Source organism: Eucalyptus grandis, chromosome 9 (genome assembly GCF_016545825.1).
Source record: "Eucalyptus grandis isolate ANBG69807.140 chromosome 9, ASM1654582v1, whole genome shotgun sequence".
Taxonomy (NCBI): Eukaryota; Viridiplantae; Streptophyta; class Magnoliopsida; order Myrtales; family Myrtaceae; genus Eucalyptus; species Eucalyptus grandis.
The window spans coordinates 14,653,222-14,669,769 of NC_052620.1; the positions used below are offsets into that span (position 1 = coordinate 14,653,222).

At 41.7% G+C, this 16,548-nt stretch overlaps 1 protein-coding gene and 1 pseudogene across 1 annotated transcript; both read left to right on the top strand.

Annotated features, from left to right (window-relative positions):
- The first annotated feature begins 179 nt into the window (after positions 1-179).
- Positions 180-7,818, top strand: LOC104427893 (annotated as a pseudogene).
- A 3,358-nt stretch (positions 7,819-11,176) lies between these two features.
- LOC104427894 (scarecrow-like protein 9) lies at positions 11,177-13,042 on the top strand. The gene has a single exon (XM_010040906.3). The coding sequence runs from the start codon at positions 11,177-11,179 to the stop codon at positions 13,040-13,042; it is 1,866 nt and encodes a 621-aa protein (XP_010039208.2).
- The last annotated feature ends 3,506 nt before the right edge of the window (positions 13,043-16,548 follow it).

Genomic DNA, 16,548 nt, shown 5'->3' on the forward strand with positions numbered 1-16,548 from the left:
CAGACTTCGAAAATAAAACAATAACTTTGTTCATGTGCTTTTCTTTCCAAAGTATGTATGTACGAATCAACACACATAATATTTTAGTGCGACAGATTTTATTACATTTTAAATTTTCCACGCTTGACAGGGTCGTCAGCATGTGAAGAAAATTTATGGTCTTTAAATAATTTTCGGTGGGTAGTGGCAGTAATTGCTGCCGTTCTTCAGGCGCACGAAGACTGGGCTTGGCTTCTGCTGCCTCATATTTCTCTCTTCAGAACCGGGATATCCTTCAGGTATGCTTTCGATCTTCCTGTCAAAACTAGATGCAAACAAAATTATTAGCAGAGATTAGGTGGATTGAAGTCATCTACTATCATAGAGGACATGTGAGTTTGAGAATTTTATGTGAATGCGGTAGAAGGGTATCTGCAGATTATCATTGGTTTGGTTACTTGATCTACTGTCACTGACAACAACGATCGGCATAAAGAAACCGTCACCTTTTCAAACATTACTGGAAAATATCAGAACTTGTGCAGATTGATTCTTTTAGGGTTTGGGTTGGCAATCGGAGTCTGAGGTTACAATAGGATAAGTCAGCTAGCCGAGATTTTTTTTTATTTTTCAGAAGGGAGCAACGAAACCTCGAACTTTGGGCTAAGATAACCAATCTATTGCAGCGAAGCTGGTATTTTCATGCTCTATTACCGTCAGAGTGAGTGAGAAAGCAACGATGGATCCACTGATGGGAGCCTTGTATCCTTCTGATGGGTTCCAATCGGACGATCAGTCAATATCTGCTGTTGTAGATCGTTTAGTTTCTAGACCAACTTTTCAAAGCGCACCCAACAGATGTGGAGACATGCATCATTTGGTTGATGTTGCCCCATTTTCAAATGATTGTCATGATACACTGGATACCAAAGAGACTGAATTCTCTGATGCAGTCTTCGAATACATAAGTCGAATACTCATGGAAGAAGACAGAAGAGAAGACTTGCATGCTTCAAGAGTCTTTGGATCTATTGTCAGCTGAAAAGTCCTTTTATGAGGTCCTCGGCAAAAAGTACCCGCCTTCACCTGAGCCAAGTCGCACCAATTGCATCACCTACAATGACAAAGACTCAAATGACAGTCTCTTAGACGGCACTAGATATACTAGCACTATCGGCAGTAGGAAAACCGGATACTATGCCAATGTTGGTCGGGTTGAAAATCCAGGCAATTATGGTACAATGAGTTTTGAAAGAGATATTAGTCCAGCGGCGTTTCAACCTAATCAAGGGGGTAATGCAGAGAGGCTTGACTTGTGTAGTGAGAGCCGAATAGTACGGCAGTTTAGGATGGGGGTTGAGGAATCCAGCAAGTTTCTTCCTAATCAAGCAACTACCGAACTTTTATATCAGGAACCACACGGAAAGATTGACAAAGTGGACGGCCTCGGTGCATTGAAGAGAAAAGAGAGTCTCTATAGGGAGGAAGGAAACATTGAAGAGAGAAGTAGTAAGCAGGCTTTTGTTCATGAAGAATCCGTACTTCGCTCGGATGCTTTTGACGTCATTCTACTTAACATCCAAGGGGAGGGCGTGGCGCATCTTATGAATCTCCGTGCATCGTTGAAGCACAGAGTGAATGAAATCGCACATAAGATCGAAGAGCCCAAAGGTGGCAGAGGTCACGGCAAGAAGAAAAGAGAGAAAGTGGAGGTAGTCGATGTGAGGACGCTCCTCATCCAATGTGCACAAGCTGTGGCATCAAATGATCATAGGAGCGCAAATGCTCTGCTGAATGAGATCAGGAAACACGCCTCGCCTTTAGGCAATGGGACCCAGAGACTCGCTCACTACTTTGCTAATGGTCTTGAGGCGCGGTTGGCTGGCACAGGCAGCCAGATATATAGAGGCCTCGTCGATAGGAAAACAACAGCAGCTGATAGATATGCTGAATGCTTACCACCTGTATATTGCAGCTTGTCCATTCCAAAGATATTCTAATATCGTCTCAAGCAGGATGGTAATTGATACTGTTGAATTGTTGATCCAATTTCTAGGAACTTCATGAAAGATTTGAGCTAGAAAAGTCAAGAAAAATCCTTTAGAAAATCTAGCTTAGATGGCAAAAGAAAAGTGTCAAATGTAGAAATCTCCATTTTTTGCTTTTCCATTATAATTCATATCACTTATATAAATATGTTTTACTTCTTTCATGAACAATGAATACTTTCTACTGAACGTGCTATGAATGGGGTAAGGAACTGGCCTAATGGGAATCAAGGGGTGGGCCAGTAATTAGGAATAGGGAAGTTGTTGGGGCTAATGTGAAGAATAGATAAACAACAATGTAGAATTTCCTAGAAGAAGCCTAAGTGGACAACATTCCACATAAATCTAGAATGTTGTATTTAGTCTCTATAAATAAGAAAGAGGGGGGAGCGTAGCAAACCAACAAATGTAAGCAAGCTCCTTCCCTTTCCTTTGTACTATAATCAACAATAAAAAAGTTCTTTCTTGTTCCCTTGTACTCTCTTCTAACACTCCCTGTTCCGCAAACACCAAGTGGTGTCAAAGCCACGTCTTTGGATGAAGTTTTGGGCGTTTGTTCTCACCATCCTTAACTAAAAGGCCAGAGCCCAAGCGAGAGTCAAAGCCAGAATCAAAGCTGGAGCCAAAGCCAGAGCCAGAGCCTACGAGAGCCAGAGCCAGAGCCCGAGCTAACAACTACAACTAAGAACATTTTGATGGCCCAAGACTTATGGGACATCATGGAGAAAGGTTGCGGGACTCCGCATGAAGATGCAAGTGTTTCAAAGGATCAACTACAAAAGGATGCAAGGGCATTATACTTTATCCAGCAAGCACTCTCAGAAACCATATTTCCAAGAATAATTGGAGCAAGGACTGCAAAAGGGGCTTGGGAAATACTACAAGAAGAGTTTCAAGTATCGGAAAAGCTACGCACTATTCGGCTTCAAACTCTGAGAAGAGATTTTGAGAATTCTAAAATGAAAAATTATGAAACCGTACAAGAATATTGTGGAAAATTAAAGGAACTAGTTAATCAAATGAGAGCCTATGGAGATGGGATAACTAATCAAAGGGTTGTTGAGAAAATATTGGTATTACTTACCAAAAAATACAACTCCATAATTACAACTATAGAAGGAACTAAGGACTTGACGACCCTATCAATGAGTGAATTAGTTGGCTCTCTAGAAGCACATGAGAAAAGATTAATGGCACAAGATGAAGATTCAGTTGAAAATGCCTTTCAGTCTAAAGTAAATATACGATCTCATCAATCTAAAAATGGTGGAAGGAGCTCATGGAAAGATAAAAAAGGAGGAGAAACTAACCTTTACCAAAAAATAAAAAGGAGGAGAAACTATACAAAAGAAAAATTATCCACCTTGTGGTATTTGCAAGAAAACAAATCATTTGGAGAATGATTGTTGGTTTAAAAATTAAAAAACAATATCGATTTTGTAAAAGATATGGCCACGTCGAAAAAGATTGTCGCTCAAAAACAAATAATCGAGCAAACTATGTAGAAAAAAAGAAAGTGAAGAGAATACATTCTACGCAGGCCAAGTGGCAAATGATAATAAAAATGAAACATGGTGCATTGATAGTGGGTGTAGGAATTACATGACGGGGATGAATCTATATTTACTGATATTGATAAGTCGGTGAAATCCCAAGTAAAGTTGAGCAATGGTGCATTAGTAGATGTCAAAGGAAAAGGCACCATTACCGTAGAAACAAATAAAGGCCCAAAATATATACATAATGTATATCTAGTCCCTCATCTTGCACAAAATCTCTTGAGTGTGGGCCAAATGGTACAAAGTGGGTATTCTCTATATTTTAATAGAGATGTCTGCATTATCTATGATAAATACAAAAATGTCATTGCCTCTGTTAAGATGAAAAATAACAATTTTCCTATTCGATGGAAATATGTCAAAGATATGGTCATGAAAGCTCAACTTGATAATTCATGACTATGGCATCAAAGATTTGGCCACTTCAACTTTACTGGGCTAAAAATTCTCCATCAGAAAAATATGATGAGAGATTTTCTAGCTATTACAGAAATTTCAGATGTTTGTGAAAGCTGTCTTCTTGGAAAACAACAGAGACAATCATTCCTATCTAGAGGTGCATGGAGAGCTAAGAAGCCATTGGAACTTGTCCACACGGACGTGTGTGGTCCGATGAGGACACCTACACCTAGTCAAAAAAAATATTTCATCATATTCATTAACGATTACACAAGAATGACGTGGGTATACTTTCTTCGAGAAAGATTAGAGGTTTTCTCTATCTTCAGAAAATTCAAGAGCCACGTCAAGAATCAAAGTGGCCAAAGAATCAAAGTCCTAAGGAGGGATAGAGGCACAAAATAAAATTCAAAGGAGTTTAATAAATTATGTGAAGATGAAGGAGTCCATCATCAACTGACTGTTGGCTATGCTTCAGAGCAAAATGGAGTAGCAAAAAGGAAGAATAGAACCGTTATGGAGATGGCGAGGTCCATGCTAAAGGAGAAAGTCATTCCCAACACTTTTTGGGCAGAAGCAATTTATACTACAATATACCTGTTAAACAGGTGTCCAACTAAAGCAGTCCAAAATAAAACACCAGTCAAAGCATGGAGTGGACAGAAGCCTTCAGCAAAGCATCTCAAGGTATTTGGATGCATATGATACATCCACATCCCTGCTCAAAAAAGGAGTAAGCTAGATGAAAAGACATAAAAGGGAATATTCCTTGGCTACAGTGACCAATCAAAAGGCTATTAGATTTACAATCTAAGAACCAATAAGCTTATGATTAGTCGAGACGTCGAGTTCGACGAGAATGCTGCCTGGAATTGGGAGGACGAAAAGATCGAGAAGAAGTACATCACCTTTGCCAAACATACCACCTGCTCAAGAGGAGTCAACATCACAAGAAGAAGAAGTACCGGATTCCACCACTCATGACATAACTCCACCAAGCTCTCCAAGAGTGACGCAAGAAGATTATACTCCAAAGTCTCCAATACTAAGGGTAAAAGCCCTTAGAAGAATTTACGACACATGCAACTTTGCTATTTTGGAACCAGAAAACTACGAACAAGCATTCAAAGATGAAGTCTGGATAAAAGCCATGGAGGAAGAGATCAAGATGATTGAGAAAAATGAAACTTGGGAGCTTGTCGATCGACCCGAAGACGAAGAGATCATTGGCGTCAAGTGGGTTTACAAGACGAAGCTCAATGTGAATGGATCAATCCAAAAGCATAAAGCATGGTTTGTGGCAAAAGGATACTTGCAACAACCAGGTATCGACTATACCGAAACTTTTGCCCCCGTTGCTCGTCTCGATACTATTCGAGCACTCATAGCCCTAGCAGCACAAAAAGAATGGAAGATCTATCAACTAGATGTGAAGTCAGCATTTTTAAATGGATATCTTCAAGAAGAAATATACATAGAACAACCGCAAGGCTTTATCCTCGAAGGCCAAGAAGAAAAAGTTCTCAAACTCAAGAAAGCCTTGTATGGGTTAAAGCAAGCACCAAGAGCGTGGTATAGTAGAATCGATGAGTACTTCATTAAGCAAGGATTCAGGAGGAGTATGAGTGAGCCGACACTCTACATCAAGACCCAAGGTAAGTCCGACACTCTCATTGTCTCTCTATATGTAGATGATCTCATATATATAGAAAACAATGAGACAATGATCCAAGAATTCAAAAAAGAAATTATGAAGACATTTGAGATGACGGACTTGGGCTTGATGCACTACTTCCTTGGCATCGAGATTGACCAAAACGAAGGAGTGTTTATCTCGCAGAAGAAATATACTGAGAACCTCTTGAATAAAATTCAAGATGAACTATTGCAAAGCAATTTCAACTCCACTCATGACAAATGAGAAACTATTGAAAGATGGAGCAGAAAAAGCTAATGCCTCCCTCTACATAAGTCTTATTGGCAGTCTGCTATATCTCACTACTACACAACCGGATATTATGTATGCAACAAGTCTACTATCACGATTCATGCAAAGTCCAAGTCAAATTCACTTTGAAGCTGTCAAGAGAATTCTTAGATATTTACGAGGAATTATAGATTATGGCATTCGGTATCGCCCAAGTGCAGATGCCAAGCTCATTGGCTACACTAATAGCAATTGGGCAGGTTCAGCTTATGATAGGGGAAGTACTACTGGCTATGCCTTTACACTGGGCTCCGGAATATTCTCATGGGCATCTAAAAAACAAGACTCAATGGCACAGTTTACTGCAGAAGCTGAATATATCGCAGCTGCTACGACCGCCAATTAATCAATATGGCTTCGAAGAATTCTAGAAGACATTGGAGAAGCACAGATGGAATCGACTCCGATACTTTGCGACAATAAGTCCGCAATCGCTATATCAAAGAATCCAATATTCCATGGAAGAACCAAACATATCAACATCAAATATCACTTCATACGAGAGGTGCAAAATAACAAAGAGATCGAGCTGAAATATTGCAAAACTGAGGATCAAATAGCGGACATATTCACTAAAGCATTATCACAAGCCAAGTTCGAGACATTGTGGAAGATGCTTGGAGTAACATAAAATTGGATCAAGGAGGAGTGTTGAATTGTTGATCCAATTTCTAGAAACTTCATGAAAGATTTGAGTTAGAAAAGTCAAGAAAAATTCTTAAGAAAATCTAGTTAGGCGGCAAAAGAAAAGTGTCAGAAATCTCTATAAGAAGAATGGATAAACAACAATCTAGAATTTCTTAGAAGAAGCCTAAGTGGACAACATTCCACATAAATTTAGAATGTTGTATTTAGTCCCTATAAATAAGAAAGGGGGGAGCATAGCAAATCAACAAATGTAAGCAAGCTCCATCCATTCCTTTTGTACTATAATCAATAATAAAAAAGTTCTTTCTTGTTCCCTTTACTCTCTTCTAACACTCTCTTGCATACACAATTAACACACGCTTTCGCAAACACCAACAGATACAGTGGCGGATAAGATGAGAATTCACATCATCGATTCAGCATTCTTTATGGATTCCGATGGCCCACTCTGATTCAGCGCCTTTCCCAGAGACCTTGTCCACCGAAGCTCCGGATCACCGGTATAGACCTGCCTCAACCCGGATTCAGGCCCGCACAAAGAATCAAGGAAACGGGTCAGCGCTTGGCAAATTACGCTGAAAGTTTCAACGTGCCGTTTGAGTACAACGCCATTGCGAAGAGGTGGGAGTTCATAGAACTAGAGGAACTCAAGATCGATAGGGACGAAGTGACTATAGTCAACTGCATGTTCAGGTTCGAGAACTTGTTCGACGAGACCATCGCGGAAGAAAGTCCGCGAGACATTGTCCTCAACCTGATAAGAAGAGCCCAGCCGGATCTCTTCATTAACGGTGTTATCAACGGGAACTACAATGCCTCATTCTTTGTCACTCGGTTTCGGGAGGCTTTGCATCACTTTCCTTCTTTATTCGACATGCTTGACACTATAATACCCTGCGAAAACCAGGAGAGGATGCTGATCGAGAAGGTTACGTTGGAAAGGGAGGCGTTGAATACGATAGCCTGTGAGGGATGGGAGAGAGTGGAGAGACCGGAGTCGTACAAGCAGTGGCAATTACGCAACATGAGGGCCGGGTTTGTGCAGGTGCCCTTAAGCAGGAGGCTAGCGCAGTTCGTATTCAACAAGATCGCTTCGCGCTACCACAAAGATTTCGTCGTAGATGAAGTCGGCAAGTGGCTGTTGATAGGATGGAAGGGACGGTTTCTATACGCCTTTTCTACTTGGAAACCGGCATAGAGAATCGGTATGTGCGCATGGTTGAAGGAGTAAAAATGAGGCCGTCACTAACAGCACCTGTCAAAAATCATAAGATGACCGGGGATGTCGGAATCCCCTCATCATTCTCCTCAACATGTTTATACTTGGGTTTTTACCCAGGTATGAGCTTTGCCAATGTTGTGATTGGCTTGATTGCATTGTCTGAATGGTTGAATTGATGAAACCGACACCCATCGGTAGTGACTGGAGGCGACCAGAAGAGGCGGCGACCAAATGGAGCCAAGGTGGTTTTAGGCCAATGTCCGAGCCAGCCCTAACGCTTGTAATATTTTAGCTGGATTAATTCCAGTTAGCCTAGTTTAGACGTCGGTAGCCTAATTAGCATATGCTTTGTTAAATAAAATCAATTGGACTTAGCCTCACATTCAAATAAAAGATTAGAATTGTCTAGCTTAGATTTCACCTTATTCAATTGATTAGGATTAAGCTTGCCTAAGTTCAAATAGCAAGATTATAAGGGTTCATGTCTTGAGGCTCAATAATAGAGCTTTGTATAACTCTTTACCCAACAAGTTGTGGGTTGTTTGCAGTTCTCGCACCTAGGTGGATGCATTTCAATTACTTGGGTGTTTACTTACCGTACCTTCATTTCAATATATCGATTGCCAATTTCCCTTTCTAGAATAGGATAATATTATATTAGAATTTTAATGAACTTCCTACAAAAACATTTGTACAGTCACTATGTGACTAATGGGATTATAAATTGTAATCAAGAGTAATTTGTCGCTTAGATTACACACTGTTAAGTTAGGTACCTAAAGGGTTCTAATGGAAACATTAGCATGAGCAAGTCCCCATCACTAGAATTCTTTAGTTGAGTAAAAATTGAGACCCCTACATCTCAATTGGGTTCTAACCGACCCCCAATGATAACTAGTAGCAACTCCTAAAAATATTTTAAGTGGTTAAAGAACTTTAAAATGAATCTCACTTCATGTGAGGTATAGCCTTGGGAGAGCACACGCTCTTAATATTGTTGTATCATTTTGCCGTGTTATCATTTGGTCAGCCATTTGAGACCGTCACTTGTATGTACCATTCTGACCATCTTGTGAGCAAATACCTCTAAACCTATTTGCCGAGAGTGGCCCCTCAAGGGGTAGGTCGCAAGAGTCTCCGCTCTCACAACTTGTACATATTTCGACCTCAAAAAACCTTCGACTGGCCTAAATAATTGTGGAGTTGCTTGATTTTTCATTTGGTATATTGTGTTCTTACCTTGATTGAGCATGACTGCAATAGGTAATGGGAATTTTGTTAGAAGATTTTGCTATTTTTGAGAGATTTACCATAGATGTAGATAGCAAGAGTTAATAAAAGTTACAACGGGGTCCTAAATATTGCACCTTATGTTATGGTCCTGTGATTCTGGATCAACTTTTTTAGACATAACATATTGTCTTTGAGTTCATTTTGGCAGGTCCATTCACATGGAGAGAACGAGAAATAAACGACAGATTTTGAAGCGATCCTTTCCTCCCATCTGGTGCAAAATCAGTCTTTACCTTGCTCCTCTTTTCCAGTTCTGCAGCCAATGAAAGAGCGTATGGAGTGAAATATATTTGGAGATTGACCGGGTGGGGGGAACTTTTTTATTTTGAAATTGATACCCGCAATGAGGATGCCCTATCCATTATAATATTAGTAATCGCTGCAGACCAGACTTCGAAAATAAAACAATAACTTTGTTCATGTGCTTTTCTTTCCAAAGTATGTATGTACGAATCAACACACATAATATTTTAGTGCGACAGATTTTATTACATTTTAAATTTCCCACGCTTGACAGGGTGGTAAGCATGTGAAGAAAATTTATGGTCTTTAAATAACTTTCGGTGGGTAGTGGCAGTAATTGCTGCCGTTCTTCAGGCGCACGAAGACTGGGCTTGGCTTCTGCTGCCTCATATTTCTCTCTTCAGAACCGGGATATCCTTCAGGTATGCTTTCGATCTTCCTGTCAAAACTAGATGCAAACAAAATTATTAGCAGAGATTAGGTGGATTGAAGTCATCTACTATCATAGAGGACATGTGAGTTTGAAAATCTTTGTGGATACGGTAGAAGGGGATCTGCAGATTATGATCGGTTTGGTTACTTGACCTACTGTCACTGACAACAACGATCGGCATAAAGAAACCGTCGCCTTTTCAAACATTACTGGAAAATACCAGAACTTCTGTGGATTGATTCTTTTAGGGTTTGGGTTGGCAATCGGAGTCTGAGGTTACAATAGGATAGTCATCTAGCCGAGAATTTTTTTTTCTTTTTCCAGATGGGAGCAACGAAACCATCAACTTTGGGCTAAGATAACCGGTCTATTGCAGCGAAGCTGGTATTTTCTTGCTCTATTACCGTCGGAGTGAGTGAGAACACAATGATGGATCCACTGATGGGAGCCTTGTGTTCTTCTAGTGGGTTCCAATCGGACGATCAGTCAATATCTACTGTTGCAGATCGTTGTTTAGTTTCTAGACCAACTTTTCAAAGTGCACCCAACAGATGTGGAGAGATGCATTATTTGGTTATGTTGTAACTTTGTTTGTAAAACAAACTAAGTGTATTTTTCCTTGTCCTATATAGGAAAAGTGGAAGAAAGTGGGCCAATTAATAAGTTTGCGGTTTCTTTAGCGTACCTAAAGAAATGATTGGGTGTGGGGTAGATCTCACCATACCCGCGTGCGGGTGCGCACTTAGCACAAATGCGTGTGGTTTAATTAGCATTGACCACTTTGCTATTTTATTTTTTATTTTTTACGGTTATCTTATTAACTTAAATCAATTCAATAGCAACCTTTCTTGGAAGGTTGCATTTTTCATGTTTTCAATTTCTTCCAAATAGACGCTTTTGTTCATCTAGGTAATTTTTGAAAGGATACATTTGTTCACTTTGCAATTTTTCACAAAAAGTTGCCTACATTTTTAAGTATATATACATGTCAGTTTTCCATAAGAGTGTGCAATCATTTTTATGTTTTCGAGTCTTCTTTCTAAAAAACTACAGCTATTTTTTCAATTGTTTCCTATAAATATACTTGAGAAATATTAGAATTACTATCTAGTACTTTGTTGTATCTTGGAGGATATTTGCCGATGACCATTAGCATGGCAAATAAATTTTAAAAGAAAATAATATCACGCCTCAAAGTCCGACTTGATTACTCTAAATATCCGACTTTATTGTTCTATCAAATTCGAAGCCATATTTTCCCAACAGGTTAATCTTGCCCCATTTTCAAATGATTATCGTGATACACTGGATACTGAAGAGGCCAAATTCTCCAATGCAGTCTTCGAATACATAAGTCGCGTACTCATGGAAGAAGACATAGAAGAGAAGACATGCATGCTTCAAGATTCTTCGGATCCATTGTCAGCTGAAAAATCCTTTTATGAGTTCCTCGGCAAAAAGTACCCGCCTTCACCTGAGCCAAGTCGCACCAATTGCATCACCTACAATGACAAACGCTCGAATGATAGTCTCTTAGACAGCACTAGATATACTAGCACTATCGGCAGTAGGAAAACTGGATACTATGCCAATATTGGTCGGGTTCAAAATCCAAGCAATTATGTTGCAATGAGTTTTGAAAAGGATATTCGTCCAGCAGGATTTCAACCTAATCGAGGAGGTAATGCACAGAGGCTTGACTTGTGGGATGAGAGCCAATTCGTTCGGCAGTTTAGGATGGGGATCGAGGAATCCAGCAAGTTTCTTCCTAATCAAGCACCTACCGAACTTCTACCTCTGAAATCGAATAGAAAGATTGACAAAAGGGACCGCCTTGGTGCATCGGAGAGAAAAGAGAGTCTCCATAGGGAAGAAGGAAACACGGAAGAGAGAAGTAGCAAGCAGGCTTTTGTTCATGAAGAATCCGTACTTCGCTCGGATGCTTTCGACGTCGTTCTACTTAGTGGCCAAGGGGAGGGCCTGGCGCGTCTTATGAATCTCCGTGCATCGTTGAAGAACGGAGTGAACGAAATTGAACACAAGATCCAAGAGCCCAAATCGGGCAGAGGTCGCGGCAAGAAGAGAAGAGGGAAAGTGGAGGTAGTCGATGTGAGGACGCTCCTCATCCAATGCGCACAAGCCGTAGCATCAAATGATCATAGAAGCGCGAATGCTCTGTTAAATGAGATCAGGAAACACGCCTCACCTTTTGGCAATGGGACCCAGAGACTCGCTCACTACTTCGCTAATGGTCTTGAGGCGCGGTTGGCCGGTACAGGCAGCCAGATTTATAGAGGCCTCATCAATAGGAAAACAACAGCAGCTGATATGCTGAATTCGTACCAACTGTACCTTGCAGCTTGTCCATTCCAAAGATATTCTGACGCGGTCCCGATCTTTTCGATATTAGATACAGTAGCAGATAAGATGAAGATTCATGTCATCGATTTCGGCATTCTTTATGGATTCCGATGGCCCGCTCTGATTCAGCGCCTTTCCCAGAGACCTTGTCCACCGAAGCTCCGGATCACCGGTATAGACTTCCCTCAACCGGGATTCAGGCCCGCAGAAAGAGTCAAGGAAACGGGTCAGCGCTTGGCAAATTACGCTGAAAGTTTCAACGTGCCGTTTGAGTACAACGCCATTGCGAAGAGGTGGGAGTTCATTGAACTAGAGGAACTCAAGATCGATAGGGACGAAGTGACTATAGTCAACTGCATGTTCAGATTCAAGAACTTGTTCGATGAGACCATCGCGGAAGAAAGTTCACGGGACATTGTCCTTAACCTGATTAGAAGAGCCCAGCCGGATCTCTTCATCCACGGTGTTATCAACGGGACCCATAATGCCCCGTTCTTCCTCACTCGGTTTCGGGAGGCTTTGCATCACTTCTCTTCTCTATTCGACATGCTAGACACTATAGTACCCGGCGAAAACCAGGAGAGGATGCTGATCGAGAAGGATATGTTGGGGAGGGAGGCGTTGAATACGATAGCCTGTGAGGGATGGGAGAGAGTGGAGAGACCGGAGTCGTACAAGCAGTGGCAATTACGCAACATGAGGGCTGGGTTTGTGCAGGTGCCCTTAAGCAGGAGGGTAGCGCGGTTCGTGATCAACAATATCGCTTTGCGCTACCACAAAGATTTCGTCGTAGACGAAGTCGGCAAGTGGCTGTTGCTAGGATGGAAAGGACGGTTTCTATACGCCTTTTCTACTTGGAAACTGGCATAGCGAGATTGATATGTGCACATTGTTGAAGGAGCAAAACTGAGGTCGTTGCTAACAGCAGCTGTAAATCAGAAGATGACCCGTGATGTCGGAATCCCCTCATGATTCTCCTCAACATGTTTATACCTGGGCTTTACCAGATGAGTGAATGGTTTTTATTTGGAATTCCCCTTGTTTAACACATTGTGTCGCTACCATCTAATCTCCGTGCCCTTTTGAGTGGCGATTCATTCACGTCTCATTTTTTTGGCATGGAACAAGCATTGTTTTGATCGTGTAATACCATATGAATCTTACTAAAGGATGATTGAATCCAGCACCTGAACAGTTCCTGACATATCAGCTGTTCACATAGGTACATATCTATGCGTAGGGTAAACATAGCTGAAATTCCAAATATCTTATATTCTATATACATTTTTGACAAAAACAAACGCTATTCCAAAGTAGACGGTTCAGGTTCAAAAAGGAAATTACTTTCACAAACCCACTGGCCACATATAGGGCCACATTTTGTGACTTAGATTTAATAGGCCATATTCGTAGTGGATAACTCTTTTTCTAAATTGGGTTGAGAAAAAATTGAACTCAAAAAAATAGGTCATAAATGATTTGTTTTTGGTCAAAATAAACCAATATTTTAACTCTGTTTTTCTAGAGCCCATGTCAGTCGCCCACTATGAATACGCACTACCTAACCCAAGTAACTTGCAGCTTGGTTCCAGTTCCATATCTAGACGATCAAATCCAAGTTCTTGTCGCTCACGTTGTGGCACAGCAGACCTTTTGCTTGTGATGGTTTTAATTGGTGATGGGCTTAAGGCCCGTCCGCCCATGCTAGGCCCAAAAGGCCCGGCCCACAGGAATAGGGCCCGTGGATGGGGGAAGGTATAAAAGGGAGGAGAGAGAGAGAGATGACAACAGTTGGAAATTCAACGTACGTCTTCTCTCCAACGTTCTCTCCCCCCTAAAACAAAAACAGTAAGCAAACGGCGACACTGTCTTCCCTTCAAGGCTTCATCGGATTGAACAAGGCCAGATTTTCTTCCTCTTATCGGCGTCGGTGTCTAATCTATGGCTAACAAGGTACGCTCGACTCCGTGGTGTGCTTTACAATCGGTGATACGTGTTTTCCCGGGCTTCATCTTCCGCATTAATTTAGGGGTTCGATTTAGTGTCGAATCCGTTTTTCGGGGATCCGTTATTCCCAACATTGGTATTAGAGCCCTAGTTCACGTTTTTCCCGACTTTTTTGACGTTTTTTGATTGAATTTTCGCGAAGAAAATCGGCCGGCACGGATCGGGGCGAGAAATCCCAACACTCGAGCACTGTTCATCGATTTTTTCAAGTTTCCGTAAGTCAAAATCGAATTCTAATGGCATAGGAAGAAAGGCGACGTCGAGGCGAGTCCGGCGACATGTCGTGCGCCGCCGGGAGATGCTGCACGCGCCCACATGCGCCGCCAGAAGCCGCTGCGCGTGGGAGCGACGCGCCCGAAGCGCTGGCATCGGCCAGCACGTGCGTCCCACGCGCCGATGCCGAACCGGCACGTGCGCGACGCCGGCGGCAAACCGGCACGCGCCGGGCGGCGGACCGACGCGTGATGACGTCAGCATGACGTCATCCAACGGTCGGTAACCGCTGGGATGACGTCATCGCGACGTCGGCGCGACGACGTTTCGCCGGGCGGTCACCGGTCCGGCGCGACCCACGGCGACCCGACCCGACCCGAACCGCGGACGCCGGCACGCGCGCGGCACATGCCGGATGACGTCTGCTTGACGTTAGCCCGCACACACGCGCGGCACGTGCCATCCGTTCGCCTGAACCGGCCGACCAGTCTGTCCGGTCCGACCGGGCCAACCGGTCCGTCCGGTCCGACGACCTGACCGTTGACCGTTGACCGATGACCGTTGACCCGTTGACCGTTGATTTTGACCGTTGACCCGAAAAAAAAAAAAAAATTTTGTTTCTTTTTCAATTATGTCTGTGTGGGTTAGAGGTAATCCATTTTTTATTCTGCATTTGTTGCATGAATCATGGAAAATTATGTATTTTCCATTTTGTAAAAGTGATCCATTTCAGTTCTGCATTTGTTGCAGGAACTATGATGCGTTATGCAAGGATACCTGCAATCCCGAGAACGGACGAATGAAGAGCTAGACTGAAAAGGCTGATGAAAGAGTTAGCTAATTATCGGTGGCTTGATGGTGATTTAGTATCACACATGGTCAAGGTCAATCGATGATACAGAAATCATCTCGGAATGGTTATCTTATGCCGGACTTTGAGAAGGTGCCGGCTTTGATGAACACTCTTCCACCTGAATGGCAAGCAGTGTTAGATCGGCTATGGGAGGTCAACGTGGTCCCGGGTTATAGGAGGCTGGTGGAAGCTTTTGTAAGAGAGTACTATAGGATTGAGTTGGCCAAAACTTCAACCCTTAGATTGAGCGCCACATGGCGTAGAGTAAATGCACCTTGGTGGCGACATGAGAGCTCTCTAAAAGTTTTTCCATGGTTGGCAAATGTGCTTTCAGTTTTCTCAAATGTTTTGACTGATAGATTAGAAAGGACATTCCCTATTTATTTTTTATATTAGTTTGAGATGTTATTGAGTGTGAATATATTTTTTCTATGTTGATATTTTCTTCTGTGTATATTACTTAGTGTAAGAGATTGTTGTATTGTGTTGAAAGCATTATTGTTTTATTGGATATCAATTATCTGTTGCTTTCTGTTATTGCTGATTGCTGTAGGTAATTAGCTGTGGGTAGTTTAGAAGTTTTTGTAGCTTCATAGAATTGATTTTGCATATGGCAATCATATTAATGATAGTTTTAAGTCAGGATTTTTGGAGGATGATTGGAAACGTAGTGACCTTTTGATTCTAAATCCTTACTTGAAATTATTCATTAATATGATGGGTCTGTGCAAAAAGGGATGCATAAATGATAGGCATTAATTATTCGTGCATATAAGTCTGATGTGTTCAGATTGATGGTTTCAGCAATTAAGAACGTAATTGCTGATATGAACGGCAACAATTGTGAAATATTGAATATGAAGATTCAATATGTGCTGGAAAAGCAAGAAGCACTAGAAGCTTTTGACCATGTTATGGAAGATCTTGAGGATGCTGTGCGCCACCTTGAGCTGGTAGAGGACCGTTTGATGGCATGTGAGCCGAAAATAGATATTTGCAATGCTGGTTTTAGCTCAGAAAAGGCTTTGAGCTCTAAGCGCAAACGTATTGATTCGTTCAATATGTGGGAATGTAAAGGATCAAGTCCTTATTGCAAGAGATCAAGAGTTAACCAACACAAGAGAGGAAAACGTCTTCAAGTGAAGAAAATGTCAAGGGTGAGGTGTTACAATTGTGACAAGAAGGGTCACTATGCTCGCGACTGTCGTGAGCCAAAGAAGGTATACACCTCTTGTACATTTGAGAACTTTGATAATGTGTCAAGTTCTGAATTATTGGCTGAATCTAATCATTTGTGGACTAT

Coding starts and splice junctions, on each gene's coding strand:
- LOC104427894 (XM_010040906.3), top strand. CDS start 11,177: ATGGAAGAAGACATAGAAGAGAAGACATGCATGCTTCAAGATTCTTCG.